Genomic DNA, 14,827 nt, shown 5'->3' with positions numbered 1-14,827 from the left:
TTTCACTTTGTCATTTGTAACAGCCATTATAGCTGCTTTAATGAAGAATCATATAATCACATAGTCAAGTAGTTCAAACTAAGGCTGGTGTTTGCTGTGATGTTAAGATATCCTAATCATAAGCCTTAAAATGTGAATTATGATTTATTAAATAAGGGGAAACTAAATGAAAACTAAATTTTAATTCAAATTACTTGAATCATACTGATAAAGAAATTTTATGATATATTTCAATGTAAATAAATATACTAAATACATAAAAATACAAATTTGCTCAGGGCAGCTTGAATATTCTTTAATTCTCATTGCAAATTGTATGATTTTACTTCTTTTTACACTAAATTATATATAAATAAGATTTGTCCTTTAGCGAGTGGGACATCTGCTGTAGCAACTGACTGATGTGCTGACATTTTGGTCTGCTGGTCTTTCAAACACACACTTACCGTTCTCTCCAACAGTCATGGGGATGTTGACTTCCAGGTAGGAGCCTGCACCGACATTCACATGGATGGCATTGGTTTCCTAGTAACAAGGATAAAGGCAGAGCATGGAGGCAGAGAGAGACATACATGATGTCAAATTATTAGCAACAGTGCACTACTGCTATAAAAGTAAAAGAAGGACATGTAATCTCAACAAAAATATGTTCAAACCACTTAATAAAATGACAATCTTCCCTGACTTGAGCAATTTTATGTTTTTATTCAACATGCATTTATGTTGATATTTAGTATTCACTTCACATACTTAGCCTTGTGAAAATCCCTACACTGCTCAAGGATGAAAATTTGAAAAAGCATAAAACATGAACCAATATCAATTGCTAAAACACGGTGAGTCAGAAAGACAAAGACAAGGGGAGCAGCGGGGAGAGGAAGGAAGATCACAGACATTGTGTGAGAAAGAAAGAAAGAAAAAAGTGAAGAAAGCACACAAGAGTCACCCTGTTTTTGGTAAAAAGCAGATCGATGGTGGCGTCAGCAATGATGTTCATGCGTAGCTCAAAGGCCTGGATCTGCCTGGGTTTTCCTGGCTGGGCAACCTCGGTCACCTTCATGGCCTGGTAGTCAGCCGGCAAGAAGAACTTCCACAGACAGTCCCTGAGAAAAAGGAGAAAGGTAAATGCAAGATAATATCTGTGAAGCCCAGTCTTCAAAGTTTGAGTTGTAAACTTTCTGAAGTCTAATCTTACATCCATTACATTTGAATCCATATTTATATGCTCTTATAAGTAAAAGATATAAGAATGGTGCTACGTTTTCTGACTTAATGTCATTGAAAAGTTTTATTACAAGTAAATTGGCTGCCAAGATCAGTCCCTCAAAAGCCACTTTGTGTTTTAATATTTGCCAAGATGTTAACCAGGGATGGGAGAGTCGATTGTGCTGGATTGATATGTCAATACTCACAAGCTGCTCATTCGGTATCAATTCCATAAAAAAAAGAGACTATTGACAATAAAATTCTATAAATACAAAGCATGAGCAGCTGAATCACTTCCAAAAGACTTTCAGTACTTTTTGTACAACGTTTGTGCCAATAAATAGCCCTGACATATTCATGGCTGTTTAAACTGTTTAAATCTATAAGACATGAGAAATGAGGGCGCAGGTGCAGACAATCACACACTCACACATCAAACTTGTGAGAGACAGTAGAAAGGAAAGGTAGTGCGGTGTTGTTTCTTTTCACCTATCGATAAAAATACTGCTAGAAGCACTATTTGTGAAGGTACCACACAGCAACAACACATGTTTCAAAGATTAAAAAAAAAAAAAAACACACCCTGAACATTAAAAACGCTGACCAAAAACAAGATGATATCATTTATCATATTAATTAATAGGTATATTACTTTTATATCATTTTATCACAGTATTTCAATAAAATTATAGATTTTTACACTTATTTGCACAAGACATTTTTGCTTAGTTGTACTCATATTTGCTTTTGTTATAAATTTGTACTTAATTTTCCTTTGCCCCCCCCCCCCCCTCAAGAATTAGGGAAAGAAAGAAAATAACGTACCCATTTAAAAAATTATCTATATTGGTGAAACTGTAACGAAATTGGTGTCACATCAAATTAAGTTTGGTATCACTCACACATTAGGAACATTTGTACTAGTTCTTTAGTGTCAACAAATGCCAATTTATATGTTATATACACACACAGACACAAAGATTACAAAGAGATTTAATTTAGAAATTCTGTGAGCATGTTAGAGCATGATGATTATTCACCTCTGACGATCTGCCCAGGGGCCATAGTTGAAGTCAGTTCCTTTACCGCAGACGATGTCCAGACCCCAACATGGAGGCAGGTCCTGAAGCTTATCGCCCTCGCTGCACGTTTCTGCCTCTTCCCCACTCTCCTGCTCCACAGGCACCAGACCTGCACACAAAAACACACAAACACATTTTAGGCCCTAGACAACTGAGGTGAACAAACTTGAAACTACTTTCCTGTAACTGCTTCGTAATCATCTAACCAACCTCTATTGATCATGCTGATATTGTTCTGCTGGGCACTGAAGTGTAGATGGTGGTTCAATAGCAAAATACAGTATGTGTTTCCCAGTTATAACAAATCAATTCCCAGTGGCAGTTTTTGGTCTTGTTGCAGCACTGTGAGTACTGTTGTTTAACACTTGGAGATTTTGTGTGTTTGTGTGTGCATGAGCTTACCAGGTTCATCCTGGTAATAGTAGATGTCAACATCATTGGACTGCATGACCACAAAGCCTTCACCCATCAGTCTGGGAGGTCTAGATGAGAAATCCCAAAGGTCACAGTTAGGAGGTAAAGTACAGATTTAAAACAGAGGTTACGAACTCTGTCACTTATTCTTGATTACTGGTGGGAGTCAAAGAAGGTTAGCAGGTACCTAAAAGTTTCCAAAGCATGAATTAAATATTCAGTCCACGTAGAAGCTCGATTCTGCCAAGAAGACACTCTTTCAATTCTATAAATGGAGCGGCCTTCATCTCACTGGACGTTCCAGTAAAGTTATAAGACAAGTCAAGGACTGTTAAAGGTTGAAATCACTGATGGCTTCTACAGACACTACAGTTGCCAAGTTTTTATTGAGAGTGACTCCTTAATCACAAAAGGTTAACGGAATTTAATCTCTGTGTCATTTCATTTCGTTAGAGTACAGATAATGGGTTATGTTATCCTCACTTATAATGCACTATGGTTAAAGCTGTTAAGTAAAAATGTAGAGGAGAAAAGTGACACCTCATCCAAACATTCTGCCAACATTTCTGGCATTAAAATGGCTGCTTGGTAATTTCAGATAAATAATTCCTTATCTTTATAATAGCTTTAACAAGGCTGCAGCTCCTACACTCAGAAAACTAGAAGGACAGTCAACCATTAAATGCAGTTTGTAAAAGTACTGCTTGAAAGTTTTATACAAAAACAACCCTCAATAATTCCTCCTTAACTCCTCACAAATGTGGCAAACAAAACTAATTTTCTTTTTGGATTTTTGCACAAATAAGCAGATAAATATAGAGTGAGTCTTCTGCCTGTGTTTAGGAGTCAAATCAAACATAACATCTTGTAAGAATGCAGTGCAAAGAATCATTTTATCATTTTAATAATTTTCAAATGTATAACAAGCTCATTTTCTACAATTATTATGGTATGTTTAAAGTGGCAAAGTACATTCTGGAGTTATTATTCTTCAGGCAAGAGATTTATTTCCAAAAGTGTTTACAATAAAATAGTTTTAGGACAGACAACAACATGACTTGAAAAATGATGTTTATAAGTTTCACAAATTGCTTTGAATAAATAAATACCAAATATCTGCTGCATTATTTAATCTTTTTGGAGTTGCTTTCATATGAATTTCACCCTTGAATCTGGCTTTTGAAAATGGGTGACTTTAATCTTTTAAATTAAGAAATTAGTCAAATTCTTGCTGACAATTTTTCTTGATCAGCAAGTGACTTGGACTTACTCATCATTCTGCATGCCAAGGTAGCGTGGACTAGGGACCAACATGACACGCACATTCTCCAGCGAGCCTTTGACGATGTGCATGTACTGGTCCAGGTGGCTGGATGGAGGCTTGGTGGCGTATGTCAGGAAGGCATCCTCAAAGTTCACACACAGAGTTTGGGGGAGGTAATGGTTCCCAAACGCCAGACGGCCCTACAGCACAGCAAACACACATGCGGTAAAAGAACAAGGCCCAAACACTCGTGCTCGAGTCGTGCTTCCTTTCTGAAACCCCTGACAAAAACGCATACAATTTTTGGCTGAATTTATGAGGTACTTACAGTGCTGATGTTAACTTTGATGACAGGAATGAGGGAGCGCCAAGATGATGTGGGGTCCTGGCTCTCTGCTTTGATGTTCACACTGTACAGGGACCACAGGACATTGGGTCAATTTAATAGCACTACATTTCCAGTCAGTTCAATTCATTTGGCTGTCTGTGAGAACTGACAACAGCTCTCCTCTGTGCAGACACTTCCAATGCATTTCGAGACAGAAAAGTAGGCGCCTATGAGCAGCTTTTTCAGATTGTTTGTCATCAAATCTTCATTCATCAGTCATCTCTGATGGGAAAATGCTGATTTCTGCTTTTTTGCAGTTTTGTTTACCACTCAAAATTGTGGATTAGGTGATCTACCAAATGCCACTTTTATATCATCCAAAGCTGCAGATGCAAGATACTGTACTCAGCAATGGGGAGCTTGTATTCATTAAAATTTGATTTTAAAGTAACTTCTACTTAAACTTTGAATCAATGCTGACATTTGATTTTCCCTGAGGCCTTGGTTGTACCTTTCTAAGGTCTTGTTTCTGTCCTCTCGTCCCCTCTCTTCATCTTTTTTGGGTGTTATGAGTGTGGGCTCTAGTCCAAAGGTCTCTTGCAGTCGGGCGTAGAGGTCAGTCCGGTTGTAGACGTGAAATTCAAAGCCGTTGACTGTCACGTAAAGCCTGGTCTCTGCCTTGGGATCTGATAACAAGACACAGAACAAATTCAGGACTCATGTTGATGATACATAACTGGTTCATTTATAAACCAGTTGCATCTTGATAAAAAAGAGCTTTTTATTATAAAAATATAATAAAGACACTAACAGGGGAGTGTTTGCTCATTTTTTTCCATGGTGGACTGATATACTCAAATAAGAAAACCGCTTCAAAATCCAGAGAAAGTTTATTAAAGCTGCACTTTTCAGTATCAGGATAATTACAAGCAGTTAAAATAAGTTTCTCACCATGCTGTTTCTGTTTTGGGTTATACATTTTCCACCAACGAAATATGAGGAAGCCATCCTGTATCCTGTAACACAGAAAATAAAAAATTAGTAAGTAAGTAATTATTAAGAAAGCTATAAGATGAGAAAGAACAGAGGAGAAGCAAACAATGCAGCAGCACAGGTCAGGTTACCTGATGGACATGTCTTGGTTGATGTAATAGACATCTCTGAACATGACTTTCCCCGACAGCACAGAGAAGGAGAAGGAGCCTGTGGAGGAGGAGCCACATTTTACAGTTTGTTACAGAAACATAGGAGGGGAAGTAAGCATAATATTTCAATTATATCAAGTTATTTAATTACAATTTCCAAAGTGTAAACGTGTTTGGATTTGGTCACAATGGTTTGAATTCAAGGCAACAAATCAGCTAAATAAAATGTTAAATAAAACATGGAATTAAATGGCTGCACAAGCTCCGGTAACAATAAAAAACATTCGGGGTGTTGCTGGGATATTTAATCACCTTGTCACTGAGGAAAAAACAAATCTTAATTGGGATCTAATTGTACAACAAATGGGTCACTGAGCAAGAAAAATGAGCAAGAAACTGATTATTTTTCATCATTAATCCCTTTTGGGCTCATAATGTCTTTGTTTCAATTATTTCATGCCGAGGGAATGAAAACACCTGACAAGTTCAACTAGAGTGACATCATCCCAGCTGACGCTTCCTCATGTCTGGTATTTCCGACTTAAGACTCTGACTGGCTGAAGACAGGATCACATGTTCAAACCTGTCCAACAAAAGCTGTCTGTAAAGTCAATTCAAAATCTGTGCTGTTTGTTATGAAGGTTCAGCTCTTGTGCTTCTGTTTCCAAACCTTGTGCCCTTCCAAGGTTTTTGTAAATGTCATGCTGAGACAGAGAGAGAACCTCTATAAAACTTTGAATCAATTCAAACTGAATACAATTTTAAAAATAGATTAGCAGGCACACAGGTGACTGCTCACTTTGTAGCAACACATGTTGGCAAAGAGATGTTAACTAAGCCATGTCTTCCTTCCTCATCAAATCTTAATGCTGCCTTCGTAATCAGTCTTACACTTCCTATTTGCTCGTAGCTGCAGGTTTCCGTCAACATACTCTGCACTGAATGTCAATTCACTGATCAAATGTTCAATACAAACACAACTCATTATGAAGTAAGCATCACAATGACACAGTCTGTCTTCTTTTTTGGTTGGTGTTTACAGAATATAGGCCTGTGTTACAAAGCAGATGCACCTGACAAAAGCTACCCTTTAAAGAAATTGATGTGGTTTTGGAGGAAACAAATCACATGCTTTAACAGAAGAGTTAGCTTGGATTTATGGCCTCAATGTGCTTTATAAATTAAGTCCTGTCTCATTTATGTAGAGAAATTCAATCTGGTGTTGGTTGCAGTTTGCTGTTCAGACTCTATGGAGATAATCACTAAGAGAAGGCGGCTCATCATGAAATATTCAGCAGACTGAGTTAACGCCTTGAACTGAAAGCTTTGGCAGCGTTCCTCCTGCCTATTCATCACTGGGTGACAGAGCTCCTGATGCACGCACCAATGTGAATGTAGCCATCCCTGTAGAGCCTGTTGATGATGAGGGTGAGGATGAGGCCGATGTTGCGGGAGTTGTAATAAGTTAAATAGATGATCCATCCACAGGACAGAATGGTAGCTGAAAGAGAACAACACAACAGGGTCAAGTTTGTTAGTAAATAATACAAGACAATTAGCAAAATAGGGCTGTCCCAAATATCATTTTTGAGGCTTGGAAGTGTCAGTGAGAAAAAACCCCCTGCATACTTGAAGGTTCAGTGTGGGGCTACAACACAAGCCATCATACTTCTCACCATACTTTGCTATTATTGTAATTGTGACTAATAAGAGACAAAGACATGAAGGGAGACATCAGCCAGAATGTGAACAGAGGGTCAAGTTCACACATTTGAGCACACAGAGCAGAAATTCTTCCTCATAAAGAATGATTTTCTGTGCATTTGTACCACATGCATGCACCTCGTTTTTAAGTACATGGGATTTGGAACTCATTAAACAGCAAAGATGAGCTCCATTTCCTGCTCTTTGTCAGTCTTTTGCCCTTCTTTTAGTGCAGCCCACACATATTGTTCCTTTCTTCAAACAAAAAGCAAACAAAAAAAACAAAAAAAAAGCATCTGAATACTGATTTGCCATGATAATGGTAGATGCTTTTTCAAAGCATTTGGGTCAACCCTATAGTAGAACAACATTTTCTTAATGATTTCTGATTCTTGGAATAGTTTGTTTATATCAAAGCATCATGATATAAATCACTCTACAACAATACAGGGTTGTACAATGAAATGCAAGCTGCAGTCCCCTCAGGCAACACACAGAACGTAGAACATACCATATATACAAATGCTATATTTTCCATCTGACATAGACTTATCAACAAAGAGAAATGACTGCAGCCTTACAGTATTAGCCATACTACAGAGATAGGCTGGCAAAACCTATTATAAATTCCAGATATTTCTTTGATATTTTTTTCCTTTTCACTTTTTTTTCAGCATAAAGATTTTGCAATCACACAGAAAACTGCACCTTCGTTCTGTGAGCCATGCAATATAGCTGGCATGCCTCATCACTCTCAGTGCACCTGGACTGAGCAATAACTGGAAACTCAAATCATTTGTCATACTTTAACTGAATTAAATCACAATTAAATATTAATACAGTCAGCTTCATTAAAGAATTTAAAACTAACACTACTTAAAATCTTTCATGAAGTGACATCTTAAACACATTAGGGATATTTATCATACTTTATACTGTGCAGCTCAATGCAACAATCTTCAGTTTATTTGGCATAACTGCACATATGTCAAAAGAACTTATTATAAACAGACATTAAAATAATTTCTCATGCTTACAACATTATCCAATTTGTCTTTCTCATTTGCCAAATGAGCCACTACCATGCCCCCAATACTGTGCTATTTCTAGGCATGCTTTTACCATTTATGACAGCCAAAGAAGGTGCAGAGAACATCATTACAGTCATATCGCCCCCTAAGCAGCCAATATCTGTAACTGGCAGGATAACATGTTCAAAAATGAGGAACAAATAAAGTAGTGGCCTAAAAATTTTCCACAATGGTTAAGACCAAAGGAAACAATAACATGTATTTTAAGAAACTGCAAAGCCACTGAAATGCAACTTGATCTAGTGCTGACAGGTTTGCACTTTACATGCAACAGGTTACTTCTAAAGAAAATATCCACTGATGTGCATTTTGTTCCAACAGTGAAAATTAGGACTTACCAACGAGGAGCCAGATGAAGTTTGAGTTGTGCTTGTTTAGAAAGTCATCCAGATCCACGAAACTGGGGAAAGTGCTTTCATTGTTTTTGGCAACATGTCCATCCATGGCTACAGGCTCTCAGTCTGATGTCTAAAACTGAAAATAAAAATGCATCAGACGGTCAGATAACTGTCATGGCACAGAAACAAAACCAACACGGAAAAGAAAAAAAAAGTCAGGTACACCAGAGCAAAGAAAGACAAAAGAGACCCAGTTACCTACAACTACATTCTTCAATTAAAATGGTAGCAGATGGAATTGTAAGGCATGAATAAAAAGAATTTTAAGAAATTTCTTAACTGAATCAATCATTTGAGATTACAAAGTAAGAGCTACAGTATATTTTCAGCAAAATATATGCATAGTTTCATAAATAAAATGTAATTAATGTATACCATTGTTATTCTACAAATGGCTTATGTTGATATTAAATAAGAAAATAAAATTGGAGGCACAAAACTCCTAACAACAGACTTAAATCTTACCATTTCTTTAAGAAAAGAGCAAAGAGATTATGTTGACATTGTCACGGTTGATCTATACATACACACTGTTCAATATGTCACTAATGTGTCTGTGAATATTTGGTGAATGTGTTTTAGAAAGGAAATTTTGCAAGGCAGAAACAGTAAAAAGTTAGACAGAGCTGTGGGAAAACAGTTAACAGGGAATTTGTTGTTTGGTCTAAAAAAATCAAAAAAGGGTGAAAATGGTCATCAGTGTTTCCCAAAGGCCAAGGTGAAGTTCTCCTACAACCCAATTATACTCAGTTTACTTTAATATAGAAATAAAAAAATAAATAAATAAATAAATAAAAATAATAATAAATCACATTTGAGAAGTTGGAATCAGAAAATTTTGACTTTTTTTCCTTAAAAAATTACTCAAACCCATTAATCGATTATCAAAACAGCTGATGATGCATTTAATGGTTGTTTAATCAATTAATTGGTGCAGCCCTAAATACTATTATTTACTACTATTTCCTTCTTTTTAATTAACAACTTACACAGAGTGCATGTACAGAAAAAGTCACTCAACACTGTCTGGTTTTGCTTTGCTACCAGACAAAAAAGGCAGGACAATAAAGACAAAAAAAAAACGAAAATTGTGTAATTTTAAATGCATAGTATTGAAAAAGCATCAATACTTTGATACTTTTGACAGCCTTAACGCAAACATGTATATCAAAAAGTAAGTCATTTTGTAGGCCTATATTACCCACCCATCATAAGAGGGGAAAAATACTTGTTATGTGTATCACCACATCTGATCACATCTGGTTACAGTATATGTGCACTTACTTTGCAAGTCAGGAGGACATAATCTGTGTTCAGTGACGTGGCATTCACTTCTACAGCAAGGATTATTTTATTTTCTTTGTGTGTGGCAGGGGACTGGTGGAAGGGTGCACGTGTGTCTCCAAATGTATGCTGTGATCTCAGTCAATGTGTGCTTCAGAGTCAAAAGCTTACTGTTAAACACACAAACAGCCTCACACACACACACAAACAAATACAAATCCTCATCTAATCCACCTTAAATGACGTTGGCTGTAAAACCACTGAGATGTACTAAAACCCAGCACACTCTTGTACAGAAAACACTGTTTCTAAATGTGCCGTTTTGATAGATTTTTAACATTTTAAGAAACAAAGAAATGATTAAATGTTAAATTTGGCATTCTGTAATTAACACAAGAGACAGGGATTTAACACAAGTAGGTACCTGCCAGGTGCTAATCTAATTCTGGCTGTGGTTGTTGGGTTTGTTGACTATGTCTTCTTAGGCAGGAGGTAAATGCTCATATAGGTGGTCAACTTTACTTAAAAGAACTAAAGCAGTGTTTGTATGAATATTTATAATCACAAGCACAAATATTTCACCAAAATGTCACCTAATATATGTGTCTCTTATACTAACTTTGATCGCGTACATTTGCATGGATCACAGCATAGATATTCCAGTAAGGCAAGTTCAGGTTTTGAGTGATATCCTACCTGAGTAATGACGTATAAACCCAGATAATGCTGCCATCCCAGAACAATCAGTGTTGTTAATGACTTATCACAATCATCTGTAACCTGTGTTTTCAGTTTTGGTTTAGAAGTGGCTGAGGAGGGTAGTTCTGTCAGCTAAAGCAGTTACCTATCAATTTTAAGTTAGCTAAAGCTGCCATAGATCTAAACACAAACTTTTTCATGTTATCTCCCCTCCCAAAAAATAATGTACACATCCAACAAAAAGCTGCACCTATCAACAAAGAGTTTCAACTGTTTGAGGACTCTTAATGTCATCATTGCAGACATAACAAGGAAAAGAGAAACATGCATCTGAACAGTCACACTCTGTCCCATGTATTTACACTACTTAACAATAGGCTGTGTGATATGGACAAAATCAAATGCCTCAATATCAGTATTGTTACAATATTGTGGGGGTGACTACTGGAACTTTCACAAAATAGTTGCAGAATGAGGGATTTTTGATAAATTACCACCAGTAATGTGGATATAATGACTAAGTGGATACAGGAAATAATCAAAAAGCTATAACACTCTGATGAGATCAGAAATTTGCATCACTGTATTGTAATGCAGCCTGTAAAATCAGGAAAAGACAACACTTCTAGCAACCGCTGTACAAGCTTGTTTGATCAAAACACGTTTCACAGGTAGACAAGCTACCAATCAAGACATGCAGTGCTGTTTAAGTGCATTCATCCTCAAAGAAATATAGTAGCAAAACTAAACCGATTAACTATAAATCTATACTTGTCTGTAGCAAACATGTTCACCCAGTGCACTGAAAATCTGATCATTAACTTAAATCAGACCTTTCCTGTCAGCAAAATACACACGTTGTTGAATGTGACCTGCTTATTCGGCACACAAGTGATCCATAAACAGCAGCCTAATCAAATTAAATGTAAAATTTAGCGATAATCCAAATCCAAATTTCTGTGGTGTTTGGGTGTTTTTGTTGCTTAACGTTAAACGAGACGATGAGAGGGACAAGATAAAAGATGCCAGTAACTTATCGTTATTACTTGACAGTGTTTGGCTTTGTTTACATGTTGAACTGGTAGAGCTATCATTGACATCATTTTGAACCTTGATACAACGATATCGTTTAAATTCAACACGACCAAGGGTATACAGATCGCTAAATTAACAATCTATATGATTTCGGATGTAATCCGGAACCCAAAGCCCTAACGTTACCTGACAATCATAGCGTTACACCTAGCTGCTATAGCTAATCCTAGTCTTTGGTCATTTCCTGAGCATTATCCTCAACACAAGAAACAAACACGAACTGTTACCTGACGTATGTCATTTTTTGTCGTTTGTAACGTTACTACAAGAGGCTACTGACCCGTCCAGCACAACCAGGCAGTCAGCATCTTGGCTAATGACGTTTTAGCTCGTGGACAACGCAGTTATTAAGCTAACCGCTAAATATCATAACGTTAGCACTGACGGTAGCTAGCGAGCTAATGACAGCAGGCCGCACCCTGCAACTTCTCCTTTCTCAAACTGTCAAAACAAGTCACTTGGTGGTAGTAAAATACCTTAATGTCCTCGATAAAGCATGTGGTTTCATCTTTGCTCCAGTTATCCAGGAGTTGCTGTCCTTTTGTCGTGTCAGACATGGGCATAGCTAGCATCCTCTGTTGAATATTTACCTGGCAGACGGCCAGTTCACATCTCTTCCTGCTCTGTCGCGAGCACTCACAAATTAGACCAACGGCAAGTCAGACACTGGCCAATCAGAGGGAAGCGCGAGCGAGGTCACATATACGATTGACAGCTAATTCTACCTCTCAACATGAATGTTTTCATAGTAGTGGGAGGGATTTAACGGTAGCACAATTTTGTGAACCCACAACAGGATCAACAGGATTCAAGGCGTCACATAAAATATTATTACCTATTTACTTAATGTACATGTTTATTTTTTTTAATTCTCCATCAATTAAAATATAAAAGCAGAGGCAAAAAGAAAAAAGAAAAAAAAAGTATTATAAGATATGGACATAAAAAGCACAGTTAGGTGAGGGTAATAGACCTTTAGCCATAGACCTAATAGCCATTTTGACATTTAATAGCAGGGTAAACACAGGTGTTACCAATGATACTAATTAAGGCTCCTTTCCACTCAAGTAAAAGTCTGCTGCACTGAATAGAATGGGACCTTAATTAGTATCATTGGTAACACCTGTGTTTACCCTATTCATCAGTATGGCTGCCATGGAAAAGGTCTATTTATACACACAAATTATAAACATTTGAAAATAAAGTCATAACAGAATACACATAAGAGATAAAAAAAAAAGCAGTAAAAAGAAAAAAAAACTGATATTGCAGTGTTAAACCAAAAGCATAAGGCAAAGAGATTACCTCTCATTTAGATAGACATTTTCTGCAGCCACGAGGATGTCCAATATTCAATGTGGACCCTATATTTTTCCAAGGTAACATATACCGAGATTCTTCCCTTATTCATGAATATGATAGAGGGGGGTTGTAGATTTCTACCTCAATCTATATCAGCTAAACAAGGCCTCTGGTCAGTAGGGTAATAAAGGCTGAAGATTCAGTTTCTGAAGCAGTGAAATGCAGGCCTGGTGGGACCACTCCATGCTTACATGTTTCAGACTCATTAGCATGTATGCTGTGCAGGCTATAATTTAAAAATGCCTATCCAAGAAAGGCTAGAATAGTGTTCTTTCCTGTCATATTGAAACAGAAAGTATAATGTTTAAGCAAGTTAATCCCTGTGGGGAAAATTCATTTTGACACAGCAGAACAAGGCAAAGGGGAACTGCAGTAAGAAATAAAAAAAAAAAAAAAAAAAAAAAAAAAAAAGAAATAGAAGTAGAAGTAGAATCCAAAGTAAATAAGATGAAATCTCTATACAGCAAGGGGGATGTGCAATGTGCATATACATGTGTAATGTTCCACATGTTAAAATCACACAGACTGTTTATATGCAAGTGGAAATAAAATAAAAAATAAACTATTTCTATACATGTGCAATATGTCTATGAAATACAGACTGCTTACATGCATGCACAATATATCCATGAAATGCAGACTGTTAACATACAGAAGGCAATGCTTTGATGAAATATAGACTGTTTATGTACCTGTCGTTTTTACTGTGATTGTTGATTTTAGTGTTAGTGCGTTGGTGTTGTGGAGTTGCGCAGTCTGATGACTGATAGCATAAAGGAACCACTGGTGTTCATATTCAGCCTGTTTCACATTCTGTTGTTGATTAAATTTACATCTTAATTTAAAGGTAGAATCAGAAGGATTTGTCCATGCTATTCCTAAATGCACCAGAAAGATGCAAGGATGTCCCAAGCACAGCAAAATAATGGGAAAATAAGGAGATACAGGCAGAGGGCAGGGTCTCTGCAGGATACAGCCACCGCCACGTGCTTCTAGTGGGTCATAAGAGATGATTGAAAGGGATTATGTGTATAAGTCTATACATTATTTTTGAGGAAAATGCTGCACAAAAGTTTATCTGACAAGATATATTGTGTGTAGCAACACATTTGCTCTCTTTTCCTTTATATTACCATCTAAGGTATTCCAGATATTCCTCTGCCCAGCCATGATTTCCAGCTCCTCCTGGAGGATCCCGAGTCGTTCACAGGCCAGAACAAATTGGCCTATGTAAAATCCCTCCAGCCGGTGGGATGAACCTGGAAAACATTCAGAGGAAATAGTCCTAACCAGGTGCCTGCAAAGAAGCAACAGCTCACTCTTTTTGAATATGAAAGATGTGTTTACTGTACTTGTGAAATGATTTGGTAAGTTTAATTTACCACACATTTCATTGCTGTGATTGGTTGCAGATCCATCCAATTGCATCCAGAGGCATTTTGGTCTGCTACCATTAATAACGCCCCTTGGATATTGAAAATGACCCGAGAGGTTCCAGATTAATTCGCATTTGCTGATGATATCAGGCTAAATCCATCTCATAGATGAGATATTTCACAAAATAAGTGGAAACTTTGACCTGCTGGTTTTTACTAGAGGAAAATCAGGGGATCACCAAAGTCAACAGGATTTATCCTCTGAGGACCAGGACACCAGAGGACCAGGAAAAACATCACGACAATTCAATAGTTGAAATATTTCAGCCAGGAATAATAGGTGTATCAGTCAACCGACTGACATTAGCATCACATTCTG

The 14,827-nt window shown here is 37.1% G+C and overlaps 1 protein-coding gene across 1 annotated transcript in view; it reads right to left on the bottom strand.

Annotated features, from left to right (window-relative positions):
- The window catches only part of bltp1 (bridge-like lipid transfer protein family member 1), an 86,535-nt gene extending 74,197 nt beyond the window's left edge, over positions 1-12,338 (bottom strand). The window contains exons 1-12 of the mRNA XM_084743260.1: positions 12,187-12,338; positions 8,573-8,708; positions 6,824-6,940; positions 5,419-5,497; positions 5,246-5,310; positions 4,806-4,980; positions 4,295-4,376; positions 3,973-4,166; positions 2,691-2,770; positions 2,247-2,397; positions 947-1,103; positions 447-525 (exon numbers count right to left, since the gene is read on the bottom strand). Of these exons, the coding sequence (XP_084599386.1) occupies positions 447-525; positions 947-1,103; positions 2,247-2,397; positions 2,691-2,770; positions 3,973-4,166; positions 4,295-4,376; positions 4,806-4,980; positions 5,246-5,310; positions 5,419-5,497; positions 6,824-6,940; positions 8,573-8,678 (1,285 nt within the window). The 5' untranslated portion in view covers positions 8,679-8,708; positions 12,187-12,338. The remainder of the gene's footprint in view (positions 1-446; positions 526-946; positions 1,104-2,246; positions 2,398-2,690; positions 2,771-3,972; positions 4,167-4,294; positions 4,377-4,805; positions 4,981-5,245; positions 5,311-5,418; positions 5,498-6,823; positions 6,941-8,572; positions 8,709-12,186) is intronic.
- Positions 12,339-14,827: the final 2,489 nt, after the last annotated feature.

The sequence above is a fragment of the Lutjanus erythropterus genome, chromosome 18 (assembly GCF_056507025.1).
Source record: "Lutjanus erythropterus isolate fLutEry1 chromosome 18, fLutEry1.hap2, whole genome shotgun sequence".
NCBI classification, from domain to species: Eukaryota; Metazoa; Chordata; class Actinopteri; order Lutjaniformes; family Lutjanidae; genus Lutjanus; species Lutjanus erythropterus.
Note: the sequence above shows the minus strand (reverse complement) of the source record. Positions and strands in the feature narration are given on the sequence as shown.